General features: G+C 43.8%; 2 protein-coding genes across 4 annotated transcripts in view; both read right to left on the bottom strand.

The window, feature by feature from the left end:
* Nucleotides 1-1,161: 1,161 nt before the first annotated feature.
* On the bottom strand, nucleotides 1,162-16,831 carry emilin2b (elastin microfibril interfacer 2b). The gene is made up of 9 exons (XM_084475541.1): nucleotides 16,608-16,831; nucleotides 16,286-16,411; nucleotides 15,281-15,435; nucleotides 13,115-14,938; nucleotides 7,484-7,732; nucleotides 7,253-7,306; nucleotides 6,881-6,931; nucleotides 2,217-2,333; nucleotides 1,162-2,025 (listed from the first exon to the last, which is right to left on the bottom strand). Exons 1-9 carry the CDS (start codon nucleotides 16,763-16,765, stop codon nucleotides 1,688-1,690), a joined length of 3,072 nt encoding a protein of 1,023 aa, XP_084331667.1. The 5' UTR covers nucleotides 16,766-16,831; the 3' UTR covers nucleotides 1,162-1,687.
* Nucleotides 16,832-17,097: 266 nt separating this feature from the next.
* Nucleotides 17,098-18,370, bottom strand: part of smchd1 (structural maintenance of chromosomes flexible hinge domain containing 1) — a 41,585-nt gene continuing 40,312 nt past the window's right edge. For 2 of the 3 annotated variants that reach the window (XM_084475522.1, XM_084475523.1), the window contains 2 exons: nucleotides 18,106-18,264; nucleotides 17,098-17,798 (listed from right to left, as the gene is read on the bottom strand). In XM_084475522.1, the coding sequence (XP_084331648.1) occupies nucleotides 17,668-17,798; nucleotides 18,106-18,264 (290 nt within the window). In that variant the 3' untranslated portion in view covers nucleotides 17,098-17,667. The remainder of the gene's footprint in view (nucleotides 17,799-18,105; nucleotides 18,265-18,370) is intronic. The other variant, XM_084475524.1, reaches the window with a different exon arrangement.

Below are 18,370 nucleotides of genomic sequence, written 5' to 3'. Positions count from 1 at the left end.
TTACAAACTCATGTAATTTCTTCACTTCTGAATGCCTTCGCAGCTCCAAAACAAGAAGTGTTGAAGAGCATAGTCCTTTACATGTAGATATAATCTAGTTTTGCTTTTGATTTAAAAACAGACATTTAAAAGGTGTGGTTTTATGAAGTAAATCATTTCAAATGTATAGATTGTAATTGTTGTAAACATCTATTTTATTAATAAAAAGGTTAAAGTACTGTTTCATTTGACAGTTTCACTCATTGAATATAAAATGTGTTGAATTTCAAGGAATAAAACGCCTTTTTGTAGTAAGTCACAGAATTGAACCAGTTACGACTTCCAGTGACAAACAATAGCAATTGTATTTCTTTGAATCATATTGCCGCCATACACTTAACAGTGCAACGTGTAAGATTTGGGAAAATTAGTCCTCCATAATACCAACAGGGGGCAGCACATTACCAGAAAGATGTGGTGTCCACATGTGTTTACGAACTCTTAAGAGCGCATCAAAAAACTTGTGAAGTGAAGTGTGAAGTGGCTAACTTTGTAAGCCAACCTATTAAACAGCAGTTTACTTACCAGTCTAGAAGAAGCATTGCAAATTCAGCATCAAATGGCATGCATTTAACGCAAAATGCTGTATCAATCGGTGGAAGTGACAGTAATGTTAATCCTTAGTTTTTTGATAATGCTATGCTAATTTTTTTTACATTTTATTTGAGGTTACCAATGCCATCCATCTACTTCACCTCTCACGTTGAACTGAGGGCAGACTGGACGCTGCAGTGACGATGACCTCTTGAGGTACAACGTCGTATTACGAGACGTTATACGGGCCGGCGCTAGTTGGGCTATTTGCTAACTTAAGTTAATATCTCTTCAACACAATACATATACGTCTTTGATATAGCGTCAAAGCGGTTATTTCTTCATATTCTGTTGTTAATCGTAGTTAATTTTTTTATGTTTTAAACCAATTATCTTAAACGTTGCACCTTGAATGAATATAAAAGGCAGTCATTCGAAAGATTACAATGCCTGAATAAAAACAAATAATTATACATTGAGACCTATAAACAAAGCAAAGAGTAAACAATAAAACAATTAATACAAAAAACACTGGCAAATTACAATCATATTTTTCTTCTTTTCAGCAAGGGCTCTCATTCCTTTAAAGAGTTTATGTTTGTCAAAGTCTATTTAGGCACTATCTTAAGTGGGGGCAGAGCTGTCGGGAAGGGTTATTTATGGATGGGGGGGCGGGGGGGGGGTATCTGAGGGCATGGGGGCGGGGTTATCGGAGGATTACCGGGGTTATCTGTGGGCATGGGGGCGGGGTTATCTGAGGGCATGGGGGCAGCAGTTATCTGAGGATGGGCGGGGTTATCTGTGGGCATGGGGGCGGGGTTATCTGAGGATGGGCGGGGTTATCTGAGGGCATGGGGGCGGCAGTTATCTGAGGGCATGGGGGCGGGGTTATCTGAGGGCATGGGGGCGGGGTTATCTGAGGACATGGAGGCGGCAGTTATCTGAGGATGGGCGGGGTTATCGGAGGGCATGGGGGCGGGGTTATCTGAGGATGTGCGGGGTTATCTGAGGATGTGCGGGGTTATCTGAGGGCATGGGGGCGGGGTTATCGGAGGGCATGGGGGCGGGGTTATCTGAGAATGCGCGGGGTTATCTGAGGGCATGGGGGGCGGGGTTATCTGAGGTTGGCGGGGGAGGGGTAGAGAAGCACGGCACTGAACGTGGACAGGATCTCTGACGAGCCCGAGACAGCGAGTTTCCCCGCGGTCATCACCAGCCCCACCTGGTCTCCACGCCTCAGGCTGAGCACCAGGTTCAGGGTCGCCACGGCTCCTCCACACTCGCACGGGCCCCGGGGCCCCTCTGCCTCGGCCCCTGAGGGGGATCCCCCCGTGTGAAGCTTCTGGATGCTGCGATTGGCCACAGAGAGCACAGCCTCCAGCTTCGCCCCTCTCTGGGCGGTCAGCACGCCACTCAGCTGGTAGCGGCCGTCCAGCGGCGCCGTGAACACACCTTGAGGAGGGGGAGGTACATATTGATGCGTTACACGGAGGTTTGCGTTGGAATCAGTTTCAATCAGTTTCAGCGGCAGTCTCAAAGGGTGAGGTGGATGAGAGCTCAGATGGAAGGAAAGTCTAATGAACAATACTATGACTAACAACTTTATGTTTGTGTGTTTTGACGCAAAGCATGCTGGGAGATACCTTTAATGGGGTTATAGTGTCCTCCATCGTTTAATAAGACCTTGTTGAAGCGGATAATCCCAACCTCCCCAGGGAAGGAGGGGAGGCTAAAACCTGCTGAGAAACACACCTTCATCCCTGGAAACACACATATCACCTGTTAATCAACCTGTTAATCTCACTCAAATCACCTGTTAAATAACCTGTTAATTTCACGCAGATCACCTGTTAAATAACCTGTTAATCTCACGCAGATCACCTGTTAATTAACCTGTTAATTTCACTCAGATCACCTGTTAATTACTTTTTTTTATCACCCACATGACCAGTTAATTATCCTACCTATCCCACAGAGATTACATGTTAATTTCACGAGTGTCAATCCCACTCAATTTAACATGATAGTTAACCTATAAATCCTGCACACATTACCTGTTCATTAACATTCAAATCTCAAATATATTACCTGTTCATTAACCTGTTAATCCAACACACATTAACCTGTTAATAAAGGAACTATGATACTATGAACCAAAATATGTTAATTAACTTGTTTACCCCAGGGATTACACCTGTTAATCACAGAATATGCATCTGGTAAATAACCTGCTAATCCCAAAGAGATCACACTGCTAATTAACCTGCCTAGACTTGTCAGATAATTTCCCTATTTTTCATTTATCCAAAATAAATATTGGTAAAATAAAAAACATGATATTTTAATGCAGAAAAGGATTTTGTCTAAACCAAATATACTCAAATTTAAAGAACTACTTGCCAGTGTTTCTTGGGATGACATATATAAGGAGGAAGATGCTGAGTTGGCATATGAAAAGTTCATGAAGGTTATTGGCTCTAGTTTCAACGAGAGTTTCCCTTTTGGCAAGTCTAAGAAACTTAGTAAAGATTTTAATAAGCCTTGGTTTACAACTGAATTACTAAAGCAATTAAGGAAAAAGAATAAACTTTACAGAAAATATATTTCTAATCCTCCTCTAAATTATGGTGTGTACAAATCATATAGAAATACTTATATTCACTCTATTAGATCTGTAAAAAAACTATTTTAGTGAAAATTTGAGCGGCATTCAAGAGATATTAAGGCAACATGGAAAACCATTAATCAGTTGCTACTAAGGCAAAATTCCACTGCAGAGTGACCTACAGAGTTTTTTGTTAATATTGGGCAGGAACTGGCAAACAAAATCTCTTATTGGAATGGGATATATATTCCAAAGATATATCCAAAGATTTCATATTTTAAGCCTCCTGACTTTGAGGAAATAAGTGAAATAATTGATAAACTAAAAACCTCATCAGCTGGTCATGATAACATTCCAACTTTTCTTGTCAAGGAGGTGAAACAAATAATATTGCAACCACTTGTCCACATTTTCTTTGTCCCTGAAAACAGGCACTGTGCCCCAGGACTTAAAGATTGCCAAGGTTATTCCTTTGTATAAAACAGATGATCCATGTTGCTTTAATAACTATAGACCAATATCAATTTTGCCTTGTTTCTCAAAAATAGTGAAAAAATTGTGTTGTCAATATGGTTTTCGTAAAAATCATTAAACTTATATGGCACTTCTCCACTTGATAGAAAAGGTTACTTTGGCTCAAACTAATAATGAATTTATTTGTAGTATTTTTATAGACTTGTCAAAAGCATTTGATACTGTTAATCATTCTATTTTATTGGGAAAATTACATAAATATGGCTTTCATGATCTTACATATAAGTGGTTAAGTAATTATTTATCTGATCGAAAGCAGTTTGTGTTCAGGGTTGCAATTCAAACATGGCTGGACTACCCTGTGGGGTTCCACAGGGTTCTATTCTTGGACCTTTATTATTTTTAATCTATATTAATGATTTGGCAAATGTTTGTAATGTTTTTTCTCCTATTATGTTTGCAGATGACACTACCTTGATTACTTCACATTCAAATTTCGATATTCTGATGAAAGAGGCAAATGCTGGCTTCTCTGCATATGCCACTTGGTTTAAATTAAATAAATTATCTTTAAATCTTAAAAAATCGAATTTTATTATTTTTGGAGGTAAAAAAAAATATACCCTAAAGACTTATGTAAAATCACAATTGAGTCTACAGAGATACCTCAAGTTACATCCACTAGATTTTTGACAATTATTGTTAATGAAAACTTAAAATGGAAGGATCAAGTAGACTGGGTTAGCAAAAAAGTAAATAAATCAATTGGGATAATAAGGAGGATTAGTCATCTCATCTCCAGAAATTGCCTCCTCACTCTTTATTAAAGTCTAATTTACCCATATCTCTCCTACTGTAACATAGTGTGGGCAAGTACATTTCCTACTACCCTTCACAAAATACTGGTCCTTCAGAAAAGTTTTGTTAGAATTGCAACCTGTTCTGAATCGTATGGTGCATCCACTCGTTTATTTAAAGAACTTGGAATCCGTACTCAGCACCGGCGCTCCGCACACGCAGAACACGCACTGCACGTAGGGCACCAAGTGTCTGGGGGGGCACCAAAAAAATCTGTCTCGTAAAAAATCATCATCATAATAATAATCATAATAACGCAATATATTTAAAATGAACATGTGTAAAACGTGTTAATAGCAATACAAAAGTAACATTTGCTCGAGAAAAAGATGCGTCTCCTGTGCGGCCCTCTCTCTCTCCCCTTGGTGCCCCCCTCCCCCACATCCCAGTGGTATGTTCGATTAGATCATTCTCAAGTTTGGCAGACACCTGTGTTTGGACATGGCCTCGAAAAGGCATCAAGAGTCGGGGGCGGATAAGAGAAAAAAGAAGAGACAGCGAGATGATGCACGCACGTCGATGGCAGGTAAGACAATGTTTTAAATAAAAATGGCTAATTCTGTAATTTAGTCCTTGTATGAATGTCTATGCTCATGCCAGGTAATGTTAACGTTACCGTTAACGTCAACAAACTAACGTTAGCTCCTATATTATTTTAGCCATCAGAAGTATGTCAGCCAAGTATTAGCCAAGTTTACTTATATAGGCCTAGGTCTACTGCATTTCAGGACGTTTATTTGGCGTTTGTTATGTAGCTACCGTTAACGTCAACAAACTAACGTTAGCTCCTATATTCTTTTAGCCATCAGAAGTCGTCAGCCAAGTATTAGCCAAGTTAACTTATATAGGCCTAGGTCTACTGGTCTACTTTCAGGACGTTTATTTGGCGTTTGTTATGTAGCCTACGTTATGACGTTATGCATGTGTACTGTGAACCAACGAGTATGCGATTGTGTACTGTAGTGGAAAAAGTAATGCTACAGATGATACTTTAAAGTAATGAGTTGATGAATGGAGAATGGCTCCTGGTAACATGAATTCTGAGAAACCTTGCATCTGCAGGGCAACATCTGCAGGTGAAACTACAATTTGAAAGAAAATAAAGAAATCTTAGTTATGTCTCCCTTCACATTCATAGTTTTCAAATTTTCAAAGATTTTTTTTAGATTGTGAGCCATCAATCATTGTCTTAAAGGTAAAATAGTTTTAAATGTTGTCATGCATCAGTGATTTACACATTGGCTTACATAAACCTGTAATTAATATGTAATATTGTTTTTGAATCAAGGTGCAAAACTGTATTTCAGTGTACAATCCCTGAGTATTTTTTCTTGTATTTCTGAATGCAGGGTCAATGCTTAGATATGTGCAAGGAGTTCCTCAAGACTAGGAGGAAGATTTAGATGATCAACCATCCACCAGCAGTTCAAGCACACATCATCAACCACCAATCTCTGCAGACTCTGCAACAGCACCCAGCCCTGACCAACAACCATCAACTACTAGTTCAGGACTTATGTTAATGTTTGGTGCTATTGTTAATGCAAAATTAGTGTAGTCTTTTATCAAGATTTTAATTTCTCTTTATTTGCACATTACATTTTGCAAAACTGTTGAGAAGTTATTTTGGAAATAAAGAGAAACGTACTGACAATTACTGAATTGATGTTTGATTGATGATTTTCGGGGGGGCACCACAATGCATTTGTGCTTAGGGCACCCAAATGGCTAGTGCCGGCCCTGTCCTTACTGTTCATGATATTAATATACTTCAGACCTGTGCTTTTGTTTATGAAATATATAAATTTAAAGGAAATATTCCGGAGCACTTTATGTGCTATTTTAAAACAAATTCACAGGTTCATTCTTATGCAACGAGGCAAGCTGCTGATTTTCACCCTCCTCAATTTAGAACTAGTCAAGCTCAATATTCCATACGTTATAGGGGTGATAAAATATGGAATAATTTTTCACATCTGGCTTTGAATTGTTTTACTATTAAACATTTTAAAAGACGCCTAAAGGCTCATTTAATCGCTGGTCTATAGCTGGTTCTCTTGAGGATTTTTGTCAAAGTAGTTTGTCTTAGTGCTTATATGTTTAAGTTTATTTTACTTTTTTAGGTGGATGCTTCATATAAGCCAATTTGGGCTTTCTGTCTCTTCCTGCACTGATCTTTTTTTATTGTCTCTTCTCTGTATTCATGTTTTTTATAAAGTGCAAAATAAAAAATAAAAAATAATAATAATAACCTATTGATCACACAGATTAACCGGTTAATCCCAAAGAGACTGTACTGTTCATTTACATCTCCCCCAGGAATTAGTAGTATCAATCAGTGATACAATATATAAATCAGGTAAATCCAACCTGAATACCCAGCAGAGTCCAGGAAGCGTACTGTATGACTCATGTATGTATCTGTAAAGAGAGAGAGAGCATGTTTATACATCTGTAGAGAGAGAGAACACGTTGATACATCTATATAGAGAGATCATGTTTATACATATGCAGAGAGAGAGAGTACTAGTTGATACATCTGTAGAGAGAGAGAGAGTACACTTTGATACATCTGTAGTGAGAGAGAGCATGTTTATACATAAGAGAGAGAGAGAGTACACATTGACACATCTGTAGCGAGAGAGAGAGAGCATTTTTATACATATGTAGAGAGAGAGAGAGTACACGTTGATACATCTGTAGAGTTAGAGAATGTGTTTCAAGCTCTCTGGGAGGTCTCACCTGGCAGGGGGGGCATGTCAATCTTAACCGAGACACTGGCTTCGGACGGGAAAGCTGTGGTGTGAAGAATAGGAAGAAAGTAAGAAATAAGGACGTAATATAACGAAAAATTACAGTAAATAACCCTGTGGACACAATGTAGATGATGGTATGTGTGCTTGTCCATGTGTCCATGTGTGTGTGTGTTTGTGTGTGTATTTAGGCGTGTGTGTGTGTGTGTGCACGTCTCACCGGGGGCTCCAGCATATCCGTGGACGGTGGCCATGCTGCCGTCGGCCCCCAGGACGGGCCGGGAGGCCACCTTGGTCCCTGGGGGTCCAGCCTGGCCCGTTTCAACCACCCGGGTCCCGGTCACGCTCTCCTTCTCCATGCCGCCCATAGCCACGCCCCCTACAGCCACGCCCCTGACCTTAGGAGGGGCGGAGTCTGGGGAGGGGGTGGGGGCGAGAGTGGGCTTGACCCCAACACCCCCCTGAACACCTGGAAGAGAAAAGTGTTATTTAACCTTCTGAAGGAAATATTCACTCAGTACATTTCTATAAATTGCAGATAAGTCACAGATAATAATATAATAATAACATATAATGATGTAGTCATTATATGTTATTATCCCTCTCCTCACCTGTGTGTGACTGCTCTAACGAGGGGGTTAGGAGGAGCAATCCACTGGGAACCTTCCGAGAGAATCCGCCTCCACCTCCTCCTCCAACCTTCTAATCATGGCAGCCTACTGATCATCTCCAATTAGCTCTTGAATTCTCCTCTCGCCCCTCCCTCCCTCTACAGCTCTCAGGACATCAGAGACCGGTGCACTGTCCAAACCCAGCAATGTGAAGCAGTGCCCAGTTCTACACCACATATGTAGAACTAACTTCTAGTTTCTATCTACCACCACATATGTAGAACTAACTTCTAGTTCTCTACCACCACATATCTAGAACTAATTTCTAGTTTCTATCTAACGCCACATATCTATATATCCATTGTAATTGTCTATTATTGTTGTGATTGTCCTTTAAAGCACACACACACACACACACACACACACACACACACACACACACACACACACACACACACACACACACACAGTTGTTGTCCCCTGTAGCCATACATTCCTGTGAAGGACAGCTGACCAATCAGAATCTTAAAATCTTATCAGGACCCCCTTCCCCCCAGGCCTTCAAGAGTCTTAAATAAAGCCATGTAGACCAAGATGCTGAACACACACACACACACACACACACACACACACACACACACACACACACACACACACAATTGATAACCATCAATGTTATTAATTACGCTAGTCATAAATAACTAGTGTGTATGTTGTTGTTTTACTGTCTGAAGGCAGAACATTGGCTACAGCCGATGTCTATCCATCCATCCCCTCAGGACAATAAACTTTACCTTATCTTTCCTCTGATGCTGAACAAGGAAACACTGCCTGTTAAAGTGAGCAGCATACCAAGAAACACCACCCATCTAACCCACCCTACCCCCAACTGGCCCATACAACCCCACCTCTAACTTACCGTAGCCCCAACCAGCCTCTACAACAACCCCATCCGTCTAGCCCACCCTACCACCACCCAGCCCCTATAACAACCCCACCCGTCTAGCCCCCCCCTACCACCACCCAGCCTCTATAGACCCACCCTCTAAACCTTCCTACCCCCACCTGCCCCCCAGCCAGCTCCTATAAACCCTGCAGTAGGCGGCCCATTAGTTCTAACAGTGGACAGCAGAACAGTTTAGGGACCGTTAACCATGCAGGGAGGGTCCACATGTGTTTTACGGGTGTGTGTGTGTGTGTGTCTGTGTCTGTGTTTGTGTGTAGCCAAGGTATTTTGTGCAGACGGGGCTTTGATCAAAGTAATTGAAAGCCGTCCAGAGCCAAGGGCACTGCAGCAGTAAACACGGAAATCATTTGGCTTCACTTATATATGTGTGTGTTTTGGAGTGTATATTTGTGTGTGTGTGTGTGTGTGTGTGTGTGTGTGTGTTGGATGTGTATTTGCTTATGTGTGTGTGTGTGTGTGTGTGTGTGTGTGTGTGTGTGTCTGATGATTAAAGTGGTGTGTAATAAAACGTTCCAAGTTGCTTATTCCAAACCAGTGTAGTGCCCGCTACACTGAACTACTCACTACATTGAAGTTCACTAAACAGAACAAACTAAACCAACAAGAAATAAAGTAAACAAAACTAAACTAGCTTAAACTAAAATCAACATCAAAAAAGTTTAAACCAATAATTTTCAACCTCAAGTACCAAAACATAGACGCCTTCAGAGTTCCTGAAGGCGAGACCATAGACCACAGGTTGGGTGTTGCTGAAGAGATCATCTCATGGGTTTGGCCCAGGCAATCATGACCAAAACATCCGGGCTCATCAGAGTTTCTGAAGGCGAGACCCTAGACCACAGGTTTGGTGTGGCTGAGAGATCATCTCATGTGTTTGGATCAGGTCTGGACATGTCCCAGAACCCTCTCTGATCTCCCAAAGGGTCCCTCCCCCCCCCCCTCTCACCTACAGCTGGGTGATTAAGCTCTCAGATCTCAGGGGATGTGAGGGTTTGATCACAGCGGGACATGCTTTAGGACCAGCAGAGGGATTAGGAGGCGTCATATCATGGGCTTGGTAAGAGGATAGTCTAGTTCAGTGGTTAGGGTGTTTGACTCCCTTCTGAAAGGTTCTTTGTTGAAACCCCAATATCCTCATAGGCATCCTGTTGGCATCCTTGAACAAAATGCCCTAACCCCTACCTGCTCCTTAATGACCTGTCTCTGTACTGTCTAACCCCTACCTGCTCCTTAATGACCTGTCTCTGTACTGTCTAACCCCTACCTGCTCCTTAATGACCTGTCTCTGTACTGTCTTACCCCTACATGCTCCTTAATGACCTGCCTACCTGCTTCTTAATGACCTGTCTCTGTAATGTCTACTAACATCTACCTGCTCTTGCTCTTTAGTGACCTGTCTCTACTGTTGAGCCCCTACCTTCTCCTTAATGGCCTGTATCTGAACTCACTTGTACAGTGAGTCAGTCAGTCCCTTTGGATGAAAGCATGCTCCATGACTTAATTGTAAATATAATGTAATAGTGACGTCCCAACAGAGGGAGAGGTTACTACTCTGGCAGGAAGACAGAAAATTGGTTGTATTTTAGGAACTCATTGGAATAATGGGGATGCATTAAGTCTTGGCTTGTTTCCACACAGGGAACCCCAGATGGGCCAGATGATACTGGGAGCCTATTCTAGCTGGCTGGGTCTGGACCAGATCTTGGAAAGTTAACCCCCCAGATGAGCCGTTGTAGGGTGGGGCTGTGTTCCACCGACTCTGGGCTTCACAACCATCCAGCTAACACACACTCTTTCTTCTCTACAGCAGGGCCAGGGAGGGTTCTGTGTGTACTGATCTATTGACCTTTACATCCGAGCAGACCGTGTTTAAGTCCCTAGAACTCTTTGGAGGGAACGAGTGATCAGACTCAAGAACCCTTGGAACCACCACAACAGGTGTCACCATGACAACGGAGGAGGAAACAGATTGGATGAGACAGCAGATGATGTCACACCAGGAACGCAGTGGAGCAGCGATGTGGGAGACCCCATCAGTATCCCGTGGCCGCTCATCTCACCACCCCCCACCCCCCCCCCCAGGAAGATTCTCAACTCAGAGTAGATAACCAGAGACAATGGAAACAGAGTTGGTCAGCAGAGCATACAAGACGAGCAGCTATTGGTCGATATCAGCAACCATTTGGGCCAATAGTGCTTTGTAACGGAAAGTACATTCTGTAGTAAAAGTAGGATATTAGATCAGTTCCAAACAGGGCAGTGATGAGATTCAATCACGGTGATTTGATGTTGGCCTTAAAAGGGCCGCTATAAAAATGTCCCAAGGTGGAAGGATTGAGTAACTGTGTCCTTTGGGGATGACTGGTGACTCATCTCCTGGTGACAGCAGAGTGACTAACCCACACCAACCAGGGGGTGGAAACCTTTCCACTTACCATGGGTGTGTAGCTTGTTTAGGGGGGGATGTGGGTTGGAGGGGGCTGGGCTGCAGTACAGTACCGTTGCAACCCCCATCTCCCAGGCGACACAATTCACCATCGACACGGAAACACACACACGCAACACACAACTTAACAATGACCCCCACAGAGCAATTTGTGTGTGTGCTCATGCTGAGAGAGACGAGCCAGCATCGTACCGACAGCCAAGTGGGGGAAAGGGGGGGAGCCAACACATTGCTCAACAGCATCAGGTCTCTTATTAAAACTAGCAGCATGTGTGTTTCATCATGTCTGCCTACCGGGAGCCAGGGCATTGCTGCAAAGAGATCCAGCTCTCTCTCACGCTAACACTAATACAGGCTGCAAGCGCAAATACACGCCGCTAAGGCTAATGCACAGAGCTAAAGCCAAACACGCAGCTAGCGATTGAGCGTGCATTATAGTCACTGGATGCATAGACTGTACTCTGACAGTCTACCCAAGGCCAGGGTATTCAAGTTTGGCATTTATCCAAAACAGTTTCCTCACTCTCTGTGCACAGCTTCAGCATTTCAGAGGGGCATGATGCGCAACAAAGAGCGGTATGAACTTTGCACAAGGGCCGCGATGACATCATTTTTGGTGTGCGCCGGCTCGCAGAAAAAAAGCACTTTGTGATGATGTAGGTGTTCGCCTCAGCTCTGTCATCAGTCCAGTTGTACACCGACATTTGTTTTTCAATAACGTGACATCAGGAATGGTTTACTCTGCTTATACCTCAGTTACCAACAATGATAACCTTTAGTTTTGTTCATCTATATTAAACAATGTTGGGTTTTTATCATGGTGGGGAGCGGTTTCTCCCCACCAAGTTCACTTAATTATGTTCATTACAGTAAAAAACAGATTTAATTTATATTAATTAATTTATATGATGAAGAAATAAAATTGGTTTTAAACCACTAAACGTTGAAGTGCTGAACCACAAGGGAAACATTTCACCGGGTGATTTGGTACCGGGGTTGAATCACGTTTGGGCGTAGTGGACATAAATCTTAAATGTTGGTACATGAGTAGCAGTAGTAGAGTCCCATCTGTGTTATATTTGGCTGGCCTACTCACCCGACCGACATCATATACTGTAAGCATGCTCTCATTTTGCGAACAGGGATGGAACTTCTTATTCAGAAAGCGTAGGTCCATCCAAGGATCCAAGGAGTATTGCACATCATCTCCAGACAGGCTAGTCTACTGGTTAAAGGTCCCATGACATGTCACCAGGTGTGGTGTGATTAGCCATTACAAGTCGTTTTGGAAATCTGCCCCTCATGACATCACAAGTGGGCGTGTCCAACTAGATGTGTGCTGGATAGATCAGTCTACCAGCCTACCCAGTAGACTGTAGCAAACGTTGCTCATTTATCCGTCACACATCTAGGTGGACACGCCCACCTATGATGTCATAAGAGGCAGATTTCCAAAACGGCTTGTAACGGCTAATCACACCACACCTGGTGGCATGTCATGGGACCTTTAAGGTTCTGAGTTTGAATGGCAATGTCTGCAGTCTACCTCTAGGCATCCTTAGAAAACATGCCCTTACTGGTGCTAAATTAAATGTAAAGCTGAATTCACTGTTCTTCTAAATTACTAAACAGTAGTCATCTTGACTACTGCCCTGCCAGATTTTCGTTCTACACATTTCGTATCTCTAAGTCAAGGCAGAACTTGTATTTACTGAGCCTGGAGCCCTAGAACCTTTTTCTGATCTGTGAAATGTGTCACAGGGGAGCTGGTGCTCTGAAGAATGAAGGTATCAAGGGGTGGCGTTTGATACCAATGTGGATGTTTACCTGTGGTATCCCGGGTACCGCCTGTCAGGATGTCTTCAGACCCGCCAGACGCCTGGTCCTGGAGGTCCTGAAGGGTTCTTCTCAGCTGGGCGAAGCCCTGGCCCTGAGCTCTCAGGGTCCCGTTCAGCTGGCTGACACTCATCCACAGGCTGCTCACGTCTTTGTTCAGAGCCTCCTCGATCTGCTGCAGGCGACCAGACATCGGGTCCAGCTTGTCGCACGCCTTCTGTAGACTCCCCATGCGCTCTTCCATGCCCACGTCTTGGGTTTGGACCTGGTAATCCTCTGCCTTGGTCCTCACCTCCCTGCGAAGCTCTTCCAGCCTGGCCCAGATCTCCAGCTGGTCCTTGGCTGGTCCTCTGCTGGCCTGGGTGCAGGTGGTGTTGAGGTCCTGGAGCTCCTGGGAGTGCTGAAGAACAGAGCGGTCCACATTTGACATGAAGCCCTCCAACCTCTCCAGCCGGGCTTGCAGGAAACCCAGTTCACTCCATGTGTCCTCCAGGCTGCTCCGGCTGCCATTGGACAGATGTCTCAGAACTTCCTGCTCTTTCAAAGCCGATTGGCTGTTGAGACTATTTTGGGAGGTGTCCACCTCATTCCTGGAGCTCAGAGTTTGGTCTTGTTCTCGTTCAGTGTTTTCTATGACCGTTGGTTTGCACTTGTTGCACCCTTCTGAATACAACCGGTCTATGGTGTCCAGTCTCCCCTTCAATATGTGGACGTAGTTTCTTTGAGAGTTCATCTCGCTCTGAAGAGCAACGAGACCTTGTGCTTCTGCAATCCCAGACTGGGAGTTAAGATGTTCGTCTTCCTTCTCCTCCAGAGAGGAGATTCTGTCCTCCACAAAAGTTATCTTGTCCTCCAAAGTTCTCCTCAGATCTTCACATCCCTGGTCCTCCTGTTTTCCAAACTTCTGCCCCCCTAAGAGGCTCTGAGCCTCCATGTTCTTCTCGGACAGGTTCAGACGGAGCTCAACGTTTTCCAACCGGGCCAGAACAGCCTCAGAAGCATGGATGTCTGGAACAGAAACACCTACAACAACCTTTTGGCTCTCCAACACTTCCACCTTGGTTTTGACTTCCAGGATCTCTTTGCGGAGGTCCGACTCCTTGGAGTCCATGAGCTCGGCCAGGCTGAGGTAGTTGGTCTCCTGTGCCTCAGACTCTCCCTGGACCGACATCATCTTATAGTCGCAGGAGTTCTTCAGATCGGACATCTTTATCTCCATGCCCTCCATCAGTTCATCCCGCAGATCTCTGAGCTTCTCGTCCACGTATGCTCGCAGGGTCGTGTCTCCACCCATGGCAGACGAAGAAGACGACGAAGAAGACGAAGAGGATAAGGGGGGAGTGGCCGGGGAACCCTGCGAGACCTCCATCAGCAGACGTAGCTGCCCGTCGTGGTGGTCCACCCGCCCCTGCAGCTCGTCCAGGGCATTGCTCTTGGTCTCCAGCGTGTCCACCACCTGGTTGATCCTGCCCAGCACCTCGTCCTCGTGCGACGGCTCTTGCTCCAGGGCAAGCCCCTGCAACTGGAACATCTGGGTGTCCCCGCCCCGGGCGCTACCTGGCGGGCGCCGCTCGTGGAGCAGCGTCACCAGCATCTTGCTGGCATCCTCCTGGAGGCCCAGACGCAGACCAGAGCTCATGTCCGTCATAGCCACCTGCATGTCCAGCACCATCTGGGACAGACGCTGGATGTCCTCCTCCATGCGCTGCAGTGTGGAGGGGCTGTCCTGGGCCCCCCCCTGACCCCTCTGGTGCTCAGCCTGCCACCTCCAAGGGTGAGGCTGCTGCCCCTCCGCCCGAGGCTGGTCTTGGTCCACTGGGGATAAGAGAGGACATGGATGACTTGTGCACCATTCTGCACTTGCTGTTGTACTACAGTGCAAACACAATAAGTTATGTCTGATTTGATATAATCTAATTATTTAGGATATATTTTAAACATTGTTACAAATATTTGAACTTTTTTAAAAATATATAATGATTGTTATATGGGGTTCGAACCCCAGTGTCCACAGTCCTTGAGCAAGATGCCCCCTTACACCTACCTGCTCCTTAAAGATGTATATGTAAACTATTGCTGTGTTAAAGTGTCTGCTAAATGACTAAACAGCAGTAAACAGTAAGTTATAATAAGGCATAACATGATAGGATCTGTTACCGGGGGCTCGGTGTGGGGCGGCCAGGGGTTGCCGTGGAGATCCACCCTTCGGCTCGCTGCAGTCGTAACCCTGGTAACCCGGACAACACCTCCACTCCAGCTCTGTCAGCTGCCTGTAGCCGATCTTGTAGGTTGGCCGGAAGTGTCTCCGCTGGCTGGACACCACATCAGATTGTGTGATGGTCAATAGGTTATATAAAAAAATAATAATTTTTTACTTTATACTATTTATACTTTATACTAATAATTTTTTTTATTTTATACAATAAAGTTATATACTGTAGTTACAATGTACAATGCACAATATCCACGTGGTAGGACATATAATTCATTCATATATTAATATAGGAATAGATGTTTTAGTTTTGGTTGGATGTTAAAGAACTTATTCGGCCGACTTTACTTGTAATATTAAGTAATATAAGGAGGCTTTACTACAGATCTTAAGTTTCAAAACCTGGCATCTCGCTAAATTTGGACTAGTCACCATCATGAGGTCATGTTATTGGCAGTGAATTTATTTTCTCTTGTAAGGAAATCAAAAATGACAGCAAGAAGAGTTGGCTGAAATATCGCGTGATTTATGTCTAGGATTCTTATTATAGGATGGCTCTCCTGAGAGTGTCCCTCCCGAGCAGTGTTGGGAACGTTACTCTAAAAAAGTAATTAGTTATAGTTACCCACTACTTGTTCCAAAAAGTAACTGAGTTAGTAACTGAATTACTTTATAATAAAAGTAATTTAAATCCATTTATCATTCCACATCCAACTACAATCTTGAGACTGAATCGATCCCTAAAATGTACAACAGCAATGAACCAAACCCAAATTTCCCACCCATGCCGAAGTGCCAACATCTAAGCCCAAGTAATTGATAATGGGTGATGAGTCAATGCTCTCATTAACAAGAAAACCTGAAATAGATTCACAAGGGTCAATTGTTTTCTTGGATGACAACAAAAGTAAACTGAAGGGTAAGGCATAATTGAACCGAAACTTTTTTACCCTTGCTGTTGCGCGCAGTCCGGGTACCTCCCCGGGCACGGCCTGTGCTCCGGCTGGACGAACACCTCCGTGCCGCTCACCACCGCGCCGCTCACGTTCTTGTGCACGACATGCGCGCACCAGTTTCTGTAGAGAGTAAGGTCATCCGAACGTTGAGTAGCCCACAACTCTTTTAATAATAAGTATATTTTTTTGCAGTCCTGTCTACAAGGATCGTTCTTTCGCGCAGCGCACGGCATTTTAAATGTCACTAACACGTTTAATAGTTCAAGACGCACAATAGGTGTACACATGATAACACATAATGAATAAAACAACTCACTTGTTTCTCTGTCGAGGCTCGCCTCCAGAATACGCGCTCCCTTGAAACATGTTGTACTGAAACGGCGTTGCGCTGATAACTGAGAAAGTAATGATTAATAGGCCAGAGTAAATAGGGAGATATCTAATTAACCCAGGTGAACGAGTAAGATGGTTCATCGTTGCTTGAAATCTTTTGGTTATTATCTAACATAGAAAATAGAATGGCTTCGCTCGTGCCCGTGGCTTTGCATTCAGTTCCCAGTATAGAAACAACCCCGGACCAGAGTCTCTGTGCTGTGACGTGCGGTCCTCACTGCCCGACTGACAAGATGCCTTTTTCCGTTTTCCATCGGAAACCAAACCCCTGATAGTAGACACCCCCCACCCCACTGGCTCCTCTCCCCACCCTACAACACAAGCCATTCTTCAAGACGTTCATTGTATAATCTTAACACCAGAGCTGCTCATGTTTTTTTTTTAAATTGTATTGTGTCAAATACTGTTTGTTACAGAGCAAAGATGCGGTTTAGTGGATATTTTTGTGATGATGGTTTATGTAGAGAAAGGGCTTTTAGGTGGCCCTTGTATAAATCTGTATATTCTTCTCTTAAGTGACAATGGAAGTGGTTTCTCTTTCCCTGAAATTATAACATTTAAATGTGATGGAAAAATTTCCACAAATGAAATCAAGAAAAAAGAATGCCACCATACATATCATCTTTACTTTTAAATAAACTCAACAAAAAAGCTTGGCTGATTACCTTTAAAATGTTAACAGAAACATGTAAAAGGTGCATGCAATATTGCTTTGAAACGAGCAAACATAACACATTTGTGATAAAATATTCAACACATGACATTTTACGTATTTTACGTATACAAATTTAACATAAGTATAACAATTTGACTTAAAGTGCATTAGCTGACTTCAATATATAAATGTATATGTATAAATGGCAAAAGGGTAACCAAATTAATCTTTGGCCGAAGCATGTAAACCATTTGGCTCAAGGTTGAGCATGTCAACTATTTCAGAAGGCAAAGGCTATCAGAGCGCCAGGAGATCCAGAGGGGGGCGTCTACGGCAGGCTCCTCCGTGCAGAGGCCCGAGGCCTCTTCCGTGGGGGGCCGCCCACCTCCCCGGCCCCCTCCTCCTCCTGCTCCACTTCTAGGAGAGCTCGCATCCCCAGTGTTGATACCGGCGTCCGCTCTGAGGACACAAAGAACACCAAGAGAGACTAACTAAAACAAGCCAATTAGCTCCTAGCTAGGCTACTTCCCTTCTGTGGTGTGAAATCATCACGTCAGCCGCTAGCTTGGCTACTAACCGTCTGTGTGTTTAAAATCACTGTGTTAGCCGCTAGCTTGGCTACTAGTCGCCTTTGGTGTGAAATCAGTGGCAAGCAAGGCTACTAGCCGTCTGTGGGGTGAATACATTGTGTTAGCGGCTATTTGGGCTATTAGCCACCTGAGGTCGGCAATTATAGTTTTAGCCGCTAGTTTGACGACTAGCCTACCGAGCTGTGACTCAATCTCCGTCAACTTCCGTTTATTCTCATCCATATCCCGTTTCATCTTCTTATTCTCTGGTGATTGTAGTTTCTGGACGTGAGCGTTCAGTTCTTCCTTGGCATTATCGCTGGCCTCAATGGCTCTGAGGTATCCTTGTAGATGGTCTAAGATAACAGAAAAAAACATGGATTACAAAACACAGCAGCCCTTATGGTTCAATTATACTTCTGCACCGAATAACCGCCGTAGCAACACCCTGACTCTCTCCAT

This window comes from Micromesistius poutassou, assembly GCF_964030765.1.
Source record: "Micromesistius poutassou genome assembly, chromosome: 11".
NCBI classification, from domain to species: Eukaryota; Metazoa; Chordata; class Actinopteri; order Gadiformes; family Gadidae; genus Micromesistius; species Micromesistius poutassou.
The sequence above is the reverse complement of the archived record's forward strand: the minus strand, read 5'-3'. Positions and strand labels throughout refer to the sequence as shown.